General features: G+C 38.6%; 1 protein-coding gene across 6 annotated transcripts in view; it reads left to right on the top strand.

Annotated features, from left to right (window-relative positions):
- The first annotated feature begins 122 nt into the window (after positions 1 to 122).
- Positions 123 to 10,458, top strand: part of TPR (translocated promoter region, nuclear basket protein) — a 38,675-nt gene continuing 28,339 nt past the window's right edge. For all 6 annotated transcript variants that reach the window (XM_065072795.1, XM_005506552.3, XM_065072794.1 and 3 more), the window contains exons 1-14: positions 123 to 316; positions 1,786 to 1,890; positions 2,111 to 2,184; positions 2,857 to 2,953; positions 3,320 to 3,423; positions 4,094 to 4,258; positions 4,922 to 5,014; positions 5,137 to 5,217; positions 6,538 to 6,625; positions 7,110 to 7,250; positions 8,168 to 8,259; positions 8,541 to 8,738; positions 9,210 to 9,317; positions 9,849 to 10,075. In XM_065072795.1, coding sequence (XP_064928867.1) covers positions 166 to 316; positions 1,786 to 1,890; positions 2,111 to 2,184; positions 2,857 to 2,953; positions 3,320 to 3,423; positions 4,094 to 4,258; positions 4,922 to 5,014; positions 5,137 to 5,217; positions 6,538 to 6,625; positions 7,110 to 7,250; positions 8,168 to 8,259; positions 8,541 to 8,738; positions 9,210 to 9,317; positions 9,849 to 10,075 — 1,724 coding nt within the window. In that variant the 5' untranslated portion in view covers positions 123 to 165. The remainder of the gene's footprint in view (positions 317 to 1,785; positions 1,891 to 2,110; positions 2,185 to 2,856; positions 2,954 to 3,319; positions 3,424 to 4,093; positions 4,259 to 4,921; positions 5,015 to 5,136; positions 5,218 to 6,537; positions 6,626 to 7,109; positions 7,251 to 8,167; positions 8,260 to 8,540; positions 8,739 to 9,209; positions 9,318 to 9,848; positions 10,076 to 10,458) is intronic.

Below are 10,458 nucleotides of genomic sequence, written 5' to 3'. Positions count from 1 at the left end.
TCCATGGGGGGATTGCACTGCATGAGCTTTCCAGGTCCCTTCCAACCCCTGACATTCTGTGAAAACTACACTTCCCGTGATGCCGCGGGGCCCGGCCCGCCCGGCGCGTGCGCCCTGTGGCGAGTCGCCGCGGTAGTGGTGGGGGGGGGGGTGAGGTTGCCCAAGATGGCGGCCGTGCTGCAGCAGGTCCTGGAGCGGGCCGAGCTCGCCAAGCTGCCCAAGCCGGTGCAGGGCAAGCTGGAGCGCTTCCTGGCCGACCAGCAGACCGAGATCGACGGGCTCCGAGCCAGGCATGAGCGCTTCAAGGTGGACAGCGGTGAGTGCGGGGCGGTTTTGGCGGGGAGCGGGGCGGTGGGCCCGCCGGCGGGGGCTGAGGGAGGCGGCATTGGGCCCGGCGGGGCCTGCGTGTCCTCGGAGCGGTTTTGGGGGCTGACCGGGGGGTGTGAGGGGGGGTGTGTGTGTGTTCTCCTCGTGGGGAGGGGCCTTTGACTCTGGGGGGCCCTGTGGATGAGACCCGACAGGGGTTTCCTCTCACTTTCCCTTCGTAAAACAAGTTTAATTTAAAAATTTTCATTTTTCGTTTGCAAAGGACCGTTCAGGGTTAAAACTGCGTTCCAAACGGGCTTAAAGAACAACTTCTCGTCAGATTTTTTAACAAGCGCTGATATGTTTTCAGTTTGCTTTGATCCTTGTGGAAAAGAACTTGTGATTTGTATACCCCGCTCTCAATTAGCCTTAGGTTTATGCTTCTTCTGGTCCATATTAAAGACTGTAATCTTTCTGTAAAATGCTCCTGGTAGAATCAGCGTTTTTATATTTGGAAGTCACTCAATCACGGAAAAATAATACTGGTAGCGAACTGGGGTAGAAATGGGAGAAGAGTGGAGATGCACGTAGTCACTGGGCAGAGTTGTAAATACCAGTTAGTTTATGGGTTAGGTGATATACTTCCTATGTAAGCTTTACTGCCACCTTTCCTTCAACCTTTTTGTCTCTTTCATGATAGAAATCTGGTTAAAGTGAGTTCGTAAAGTGGTGTGTAAGTTGAGGTAACCCACAGATTTTAGCAGGTTTAGGTCCCTTCTGTTCATGTATGGCTGGAGAGGCAGTACTATTTGATGTTGTAAGATATGATAGGAAGCGTAAGATAAATAAAAATCCCTTAATACTTCCTTAGAAGTCCATTGTGCCTGAGAGTAAGGTTAATTTTGCTTTTACCAGGTGTTTTACAGTGAAGCTCTATGACACCGTTACTATCTCAGATGACCAAGATTTATATCTAATTATTTTTTTCGGTGCTATGGGGTATGCAGCGTAGAACACAAGAGTTCACTTGAATAAGCATTCATTAACAATTTTCTAAAGCCTATACCTAGGGTTATGTATATTTTATGTTATATGCATAGAAATACGCTACAGGCAAAAGAAGTGGTAAGTTGGTGAGACCACACTGCATAATTTTGCTGATACAACATTCCCTGGCTACGTCCAAAACGTTAAAGAACTATGAAAGTTACTTTGCCTGTCATTTTATGGGTCCTTCCTGGAACCATATCACTTTCCATGCTAACAAAGTATCTTAAACAATATCATTTCAATGTGGAAATGCATCTTTTTGCTTTCAGAAAGACTTTTTTCTTTAAATTCTACTGTGGTCTCATTATTTTTAGATTTTTTTTTTAATACTGTTAATAAAGATGTCCATTTATAAAGATCCTTGATAAAGATAAGAAAGAAAAAGAAATGTTTATTAAGTGAAATTGAGAGAACATTGTTATTTTGCAGAACAACAGTACTTCGAAGTAGAAAAGCGTCTGGCTCAAAGTCAGGAGAGACTTGTAAATGAGACACAAGAATGTCAAACTCTCCGCGAGGAGCTTAAAAAACTTCGTAAGTGTAACTGCACATTCGCAAGATTGGACAGGATATCGGTTCTTTAGTCCAATGTTATGGTGAAATGCCTTAAGTTTTAAACAGGAGGTGAAAATCCATCTATTAACTACACTTGTTATATCTGCAAGTGGAGAGATGTTTTGCTTTCACATTTAGAGGGTGAATTCTGTTGTTATGTTGTAGTGGGGATCCTTCACTACTATTTCTTCTCCAACAGATGAACAGTTGAAGTCACTGAATGAGAAAAATAAAGAACTTGAAGCTGCCCAGGACCGTAATACGGCCATCCAGGTACTGAGAGAACTTGAGGATAAGTTGAAAGACTTTGGTTGACCTTTCTCATTGCAGCAACAAATTTCCAAACTGGACTGTATGAAATATCAGTACAAATATGTACTGACGGACATACGTACCGTGCAGGAAAATTGCTTGAGTTTTTTCATTCAGTCCTGACATGGCAGCAAACTGAATTACAGGTGAACATACACCAGAGCAGCTACTTTATTTCAGGTTGGCTAGATTGTTTCATTCTAGTTGAAACCTGTTGTGATGTGACTTTAAGCTGAACCTCCAAGGTCAGACAGAAGCGTAAAGAAGAGGTGTGGTTTATCCCCCATCTTTTCCCAGCCTCCAGCACAGTTTGCCTTGCCTTGTGCTCATATCGATGAGTCACTTCAGCTGACTGATCCAGCAGAACCCTAATTTTGGAGCAGGAAGTGAAAACCTTGTTATTGGATGGATTTGTTCACAATGAGAAGACAGATCTGATGGTTTCCCCTGAGGGGCTTCCCTGGGCCCGACTGAAGTGGTTGTCCTGACACCTTAGAAGGCATAGGCAGAACTACAGCCTGGAAGTGATCCAGAACTATTGACTCTTACTTGATTTTGATACCGATTTTTTGCATATGTTAATTCCTTTGTTACTCTGTTACCTCTTTCATTTACCTGTGCAATTTATTTCAGAGCCAGTTAAGTAGAGAAAAAGAAGAACTAGAAGCTGAAAAGAGAGATTTGGTTCGAACAAGCGAAAGGCGATCTCAGGAAGTTGAACATTTAAACGGTATAACCAAGAACTTATTAACAAAATACTTCACATGATTTTGCTCATTAAAAGGCATGCTTGAACATTTGAACGGGTATGGAGTATCCAGCTTGTATAGGCAGCACCAAGTAGTGGATTTGCAGGAAACAGTGTTTAGAGAAGAGGAAACGAGGCAGGAAATTACATGCTAATTGCAGAAAAACACAGCAGTTTGATGCTTGGTTTTGTAGATATAAAAGCATACATTATACGTGTAGCTTATTGCACAATATACAATTACATACATTATATCTTGCCTGTTCTCATTCTTTACAACTTAGTTAAACTGAGTAATTAAACCTGGTGTACATTTAGCCTTTTTTAACACTGATTTCCCTCCTCCAGAGGATGTTAAACGCTTAAATGAAAAGCTTACGGAAGCAAACACAGAAAAGGTGAAACTTCAGTTACAGCTGGATGAACTTCAAACATCAGACGTTTCCATGAAGGTGAGCAGTACTTTATATGCATAGTATGTGTTAATGTTCTAATTAGTAGTTGTTTGCGTGTGACATAACAGTAATTTTGTCATTAGTGACTTTGAAAGTAGGTCGAGTGTACCCCTGTCATTTATAACAAATTATTTTATTATGAAATTGGTGGTTGTGGCTGAAACTAAGACATACATTTATAGAAGGCAAGGGGACGTCGTGTTGAGCAAGCGTGTCCAAGCCTCATTGGTGGCTGCCTCTGCACACTAGAAAGGACGCCAGGTCCATGAAGGCAGGTAGAAAGGAGAAAAATAGTTGTTTGTGAACCTGCATCATTTCTCTGGGCAGAATAAACTCTATAAAGAGCTGGAAGAAAGAAGGAAAGGAGAAAGAAGGGGAGGAAAACTTTGATAACCTTAATTTATGTCTTTTAACTAGATACTAACGTAGTTAATGTTCCCACCTAATGTAAACTTTGAGGAAACTAACTCGAGTTTCAAGAGGTTCTTGTAGTTTGAGACTAGGAAGTTAATATTACCAATGTAATGAGGAACACAGCCTGTCATTTGGTGCTGTTTAACAAATTGCAGTACATTTTTACAATTCCTGCTCTGATCGTTGTCCTTTGACTAGCTTCTTTGTTTTCTATGGAACCAGTACAATTACACTGCACAATTTTCTTTTTTAGTACCGTGAGAAGAGGTTGGAGCAAGAAAAAGAACTTCTACAGAATCAAAACACGTGGCTGAATGCTGAGTTGAAAGCCAAAACAGATGAACTTCTACACACTGCCAGGGAGAAAGGCAATGAAATCTTAGAGCTTAAATGTAACCTGGAGAACAAGAAGGAGGAGGTAGTGTAATTACTGAGTGCTTTTGCTATTTCTTATAAATTATACCTCCTGATTAACTATATTAAACAAAACAAAATACTTTAATAACTGCATTTGAAAAAATATGTTTTGCAGTTAATAAGGAGATGTTCTTTCTTTTAACATGTGATTATTTTTTTTTTAAGGATACATATAGTTACCATTACTTAGAATAGAAAAAGATTTAATTAAAAGCTAGAAATTTTAGAGTCACTGATAATAGCATTATACAGCTTCTTAAAATGTATGGGAATACAGTTCTTAATAAGAGGAAGGGGCAGAAGGACCTGACTTAACATTCTTTGCGGAGTGGGGTGGTGATATTTTTGTTTTCCTGCAACAAAATACGTGGCAGAACCCATAGTCATATTTTGAACATACTCAGCTTTAGTGAGCATCTGTTTGGGTCCCTGAGCAGCTTCTTCAACGCCTGTGACAATTGGTCGGGTTTTCTGAGGCACTTGGCTCCGGTGCAGCTTGGGGGTTTATTTGGTTATGCATAATTGGAGCAATTAGGGAACTCTTGCTTTTTCATTTAGTTGAATGCACAAGAACAACCATTTATGCTCTTTCTGGAACTTTCCAAAATAAACTGGACTGAAAACGCAAGTTTTACACATGGTGTTCTCACTTATTCATGAACAGGTTTCCAGAATGGAGGAACAGGTAAACAGCTTGAAACAGTCAAATGAAAATCTTCAGAAGCATGTGGAAGACCTTTTGAATAAACTGAAGGAGGTAAGAAGGCTTGAAATCTTTGTGAAATAGCATTACATTTGCTTCTACAAAATGAAAAACGAAATGTGTGAAATAGAAACAATGGAATGCTCCCCCACCCTGTCTCTTCTTTAATTTACTAGGCAAAGGAACAGCAAGCTAGTATGGAGGAAAGATTCCACAATGAACTGAATGCCCACATAAAATTATCCAATTTGTATAAGGTGAGTTTATTGTTTCTGTTATAAGTGTATATTAGTATTACTTGGGCTGAATCTTAGCATGAAACAGTGCAGGCCAGTTTTGGGGTTTTTTTTCCCCACAAAATATTGATGTGTGCAAGACTTAACTGCCATTGCAAAACCTTGGGAAACATCCAAAACATCATTTTCTTTGCTTCTGTCTTAGGCAGCATTTAAAACTTTACATTGCTTGGATCATTTTGTAGATTAAGCAAATCCGGGGTTAAAATAGTGTAAAATAGTGATTTTGATGTGCACCGTTTCGAGGCTTCATGTTGTATGAATGTGGTTATGTCTTACAATGTTGTATTGGGAGGTAAAGGTTTGTGTGGAAAATATGACTGTGCAAGAGATTTTTCTGAGGTTGGTTAGTAGAAGTTTGTTTCAAATAACACTGCAAGTGTTAGTGATCTGATTAAGGCACAGCTGAATGTCACATATTGTGTCAAATAAGCACCATCTCAACAAGTAAGTTTTTGTTTTATTAGCTCAAAGAATGAGAACTCTCCCGTAGCTTATTGACTAAGACAAAGTCAGCTAACAAGCACAACTCATTGCTGTTTAGTTTATGCATGTTATATCCACAGGTTATGAGCTCTCTTTCCTGAGTTTTCTCGCATAGATACCCACTTGATCATTCTACCATGCTTAATTGTGTGTTCTGCATTAATATTTTGATTAGATGTGAACAGATGTCCCTTTATTGAGCAGCAAGTCAACAGCTAATTTTTCTGAAGCATAATGCATTACTATTTGCCTTTTAATTTGGTTTGGTTTTGTTTTGTTTTAACCTCCTCTTCACTTATGCTTTTATCGTAGTATCATTGATTTGAAGGGGCTCAAAAGTTTGTCTTCGGCTTAACGTACTTGTAACTACTGATATATTTGTCTGACCTGATATTAAAAGTATTAAAATGGAACACCCTCCAGTGGGAACCTATTCTGAGATTTTCTGATCAGCAGAAGTGGACTCAACTTTATTTCTGTTATCTCTAATGGACTTGCAGAATTGCTGAAGTATTGTACAATTTTGTACTTGCGAGATCTCTAACTGAAAGCAAATATACATAAATCATCGATATAAGATTCCCTAAAAATACTGAATTTTTCATAATGGTCACAATTGAGTACTCAGAGTGAGACTTCATCCCAGAGGAAAGAGAATTGTCCAGTTTAGGTGACTCTTTTAGCATTTTACTCAGGAAACGGAGCGTTCGCAACTTGAGGCCAATTTGAGCTTTGTATAAAAATATAGTCATTATTGCTGCGCACTAAAAGGTGAAATAAAATGCTTTTCTTTAGAGTGCTGCTGATGACTCGGAGGCAAAGAGCAACGAGCTGACGGGAGCAGTGGAGGAGCTGCACAAGCTGCTGAAGGAAGCGGGCGAAGGTGAGTCGGGAGTGAGAAACCGTGACTGGGACAGAACTACCTGGATGCACTGAAAAATATGGATTAAACCTTTATGAAAGGAACTTCGTTAGGCTTTTGGGGATGGTCGCTTTGTAAGAAAAGCATTTACCTGACTAGTTGAATGTACTCGGAGGGTGTGTGGGAGGGAACTGTTTTCAAATATACCTGGAATTTTACTTTGGATTTTGACACGAGGATCTAATATTGCAAGATATGTCTTCATTTCAGTTTCTTCTTTTGGATTCCTTTTCACTGATAAACAGTTCATATTTTAGCCCTTTTCTTAGCCAAGTTCATAGGCAACAGTTCATGCTTTGAGGTAGTCTTGCTACCTGCATGAGCTTCTGCAGATCTTATAAAGCTAAAATAAAATTTAAGGTGCATATGCAAATTTTGACCTTTTGAAATAAAAAAGAATAAGAAAACCAGAACACAGCAAACTGCTTATCTGATTGAATTTCAGCTAATAAAGCAACCCAGGAGCATTTGGCTGAGGTGGAAGAGGCAAAAGCTGGAATGGAAAAAGAACTGAGAGAGAAGATCAGTAAACTGGAGAAGGAGCTGGAGAATGCCAATGATTTACTGTCTGCTACAAAGCGCAAAGGTAGAGATGATGCTGGGAACTCAAATATGGACAGTCTCAGGCTTTCTGTCGTCTTGTGTGAAAATACTATGCTGAATTTTTGTAGGAAGTGCTTTAACCTTAACTCATCTTTGGTCATTTTTAATAATTAACTGCAGAAGCTTTTTCATTTGTGTATATATATATGAAAATATATTTTTCCTCCATCAGAAAATGCATTTCTATGAAAATGTTTTTTGATGTTTTTTTGTTAATCTGACTTATTTTTTTCAAAGAAAAGGGAGAGGAAACCTTTCCTTGAGGCTGAATCATCATGCTTTTAATTGTTTTCTGGAGTGGGGAGTGGGGATGATAAACTGTTCTTGTTTTCCTCTTAAAAGAAAAAAGGGCAGCAGAAAACAAACCTCTGTCCTTAAATTTTTCTTAACATTAAATCTTGCTCAGTATTGACTGTTCTAGTTCTATTTTTTTTTTTGTTGAAAATAATAGTTTGTTTACTACACTTAAGTAATTTCTAATGGAAAGAGAGAGCAGAGTAGGAAGGAACAGAGAGGCATGAAGTGTATTTGCTACGTCTGAAGTATATTTACTATGTCTTTATGTTAATTTAAAGACCATAAACAGCGCTCTGCCACTCCAAGCCTCTGGCAGTTTGCTAGGAAATCTGATATAAGTTTTGTTCTAGGTATTTCAATTGCTTATGTTCAGAAATGATGTCGCTTTCAAAAGTCTAATAGCAAAAGCTTTTCAACATTTCAGATTATCTCGGTCAGGGACATTGATAATGTAAGACAGGGAATATTGTGCATAATACCAGTCACTTGCACATGTATGTGTATTACAAAGCACAAAGGTGTATGTAGACATTCTTAATAAAGAATATCTATGATGGGAATTATTGCAGCTTTTAATGGTGGTTGGTGGGATTATGTCCGCAGGAGCCATCCTGTCCGAGGAGGAGCTGGCAGCCATGTCCCCCACCGCTGCGGCCGTAGCCAAAGTGGTCAAGCCTGGGATGAAACTTACTGAGGTAAGTTCTCTTAACTCTTCCATTTCGAGGCTCTCGAAATGCCAGTAGATACAACGCTAATAATATAAGGGTGCAGATTTCATTCACGGTTTGGGATTTGATGTAACGCCTGGCTGGAGTCGATGAAATCTTTTAATGCGTTTGAGGGAGACTTTGCTAGCTGAGTTATTGGGATTCTTTTTTCAAACGTACTTTACAGTTATGAATTATGTAATTACCAGTGGTTCTTTTTTAAGAGGTCTGTCCAGGTGTATCAAAACCAAAAAAATGTTTTGTTGCAGCTGTACAATGCATATGTAGAAACTCAGGATCAGTTGCTTTTGGAAAAGCTGGAGAATAAGAGAATCAATAAATATTTGGACGAAATAGTGCAGGAAGTAGAAGCCAAAGCACCAATCTTGAAACGTCAGCGTGAAGAATTTGAGCGTTCCCAAAAAGCTGTTGCTAGTCTGTCTGTGAAGCTTGAACAAGCTATGAAGGTCAGTATAAAATAAAAGAGCATGTAAAATCATGGAAAAAATGGATTTTTAATTCCTTAATGCTAATGGTTGTCAGTAAATGTATAAAATGGATCTTTTAGTCAACTTTTATTGTGGGAAAATATCTGTTGAACTTTCTAGCTTGTGATTTATTGGACAGGACAAATAATTTTACAGACAAAACATTTTTTCAGAATTTTTTATAGTGAAGGCTTAAATGGGGTGACTTACAATCTTTCATTTCTGAGAGAGAAAAATACTTTGTAAACAGAGGTGCTCACTTCCCATTAATTTTAATACATATGCTAACATAGCCTGAAAGAGGTTTTGATTCATAAATATGTGGAGTTTAACCTTTTGAGTGTAATTTTAAAGTAGTAAAATGCAGCTTGATTCACAAGACATTATCTGTCTGGAAAGAAAGGTGTTTGAGCTGAATTGCCATGTTTGTTAATATTTGTGTGCTTGCAGGAGATCCAGCGATTGCAGGAGGATGCCGATAAAGCCAATAAACACGCCTCTCTACTTGAGAGAGAGAACCAGAGACTGGAAATACAAGTGAAAGATCTTTCACAGCAGGTAGAACAAATGTTGCTATGGTTAAATGTGCTATTTGCAATTTATTTATTAATATGGTGCTGTATTTCTGCAATTTATTTGGAAGTTGTGTTCAGTGACAGTCATGTAGACTTTAGTTCTCTTAAGAGCTTTAGTGATGTTAAAAGCTTCTCCTTAAGACAACATGGTATTTACATTTCTGCTTATAAAATTGGACTAAGTTTAGCTGAATAGAAGTGATTCTGCTTTAGGATAATTATTGTTTAACATCTGGCACGGAAAAGTCGTAACTTCTTTGTTTGAAGTGTCCTGTGATCTGTTTGCAGAACTGAACATGAACTATTTACTTGTGATATTGATGTGGTTTCGTTTTGTCGAACTGTTTTTTTTTTTCTGTGATGTAACTATCTTACAAGGATTTATTGATTATAGTAGTTTGTATATTGTAGGAGAAAATACTTAATTTCCAAGGACTTTATTACTATTATACTGTTTTTCAGAGCAGAATTTTGAGTCTGTTTGCAAGTCTTACACTAGAATGTTCTCTTTCAGATTCGTGTGCTTTTAATGGAACTAGAGGAAGCCAGGGGCAACCATGTGATTCGCGATGAAGAAGTGAGCTCCGCTGACATCAGTAGCTCTTCTGAGGTGATATCTCAACACCTGGTCTCTTACAGAAATATTGAAGAACTTCAGCAGCAGAATCAGCGTCTCTTGGTGGCTCTTCGGGAGCTGGGAGAGGCTAGAGAAAAAGAGGAGCAAGAAACAACATCATCTAAGTGAGTGATGTGTAAACTGTTTCTACTAAGTAGTAACAGGGATTTATTCGAACACTTTCCAGGTTTTTTGCTTCTGATTGGTAGTGATTGTGTGCATGTATGTGCATTTGTAAGTGTGCGTGTGCTCATGAGCAGCTATGTAATTCATAAAGGCGAACTGTTATTAAGCAACATTGTCTTCAGTGTTAGATTAAAATGGTTTTGTAGGTATACATCTTGTAATAGGTCCTCTCGTCAAAATCCGAAGTAAAAATAAATTTTAGTGAATGTGATTTCACGGAACAGCACTGTTTATCAAAAAAGAAAGAGAAGTTTCCATTCCTGTTAGCTGAACAAAAAACTGAATGTGTGCATATCTAATTCACCAGCTGTAAAGCCCACAG

Source organism: Columba livia, chromosome 8, assembly GCF_036013475.1.
Source record: "Columba livia isolate bColLiv1 breed racing homer chromosome 8, bColLiv1.pat.W.v2, whole genome shotgun sequence".
NCBI lineage: Eukaryota > Metazoa > Chordata > Aves > Columbiformes > Columbidae > Columba > Columba livia.
Note: the sequence above shows the minus strand (reverse complement) of the source record. Positions and strands in the feature narration are given on the sequence as shown.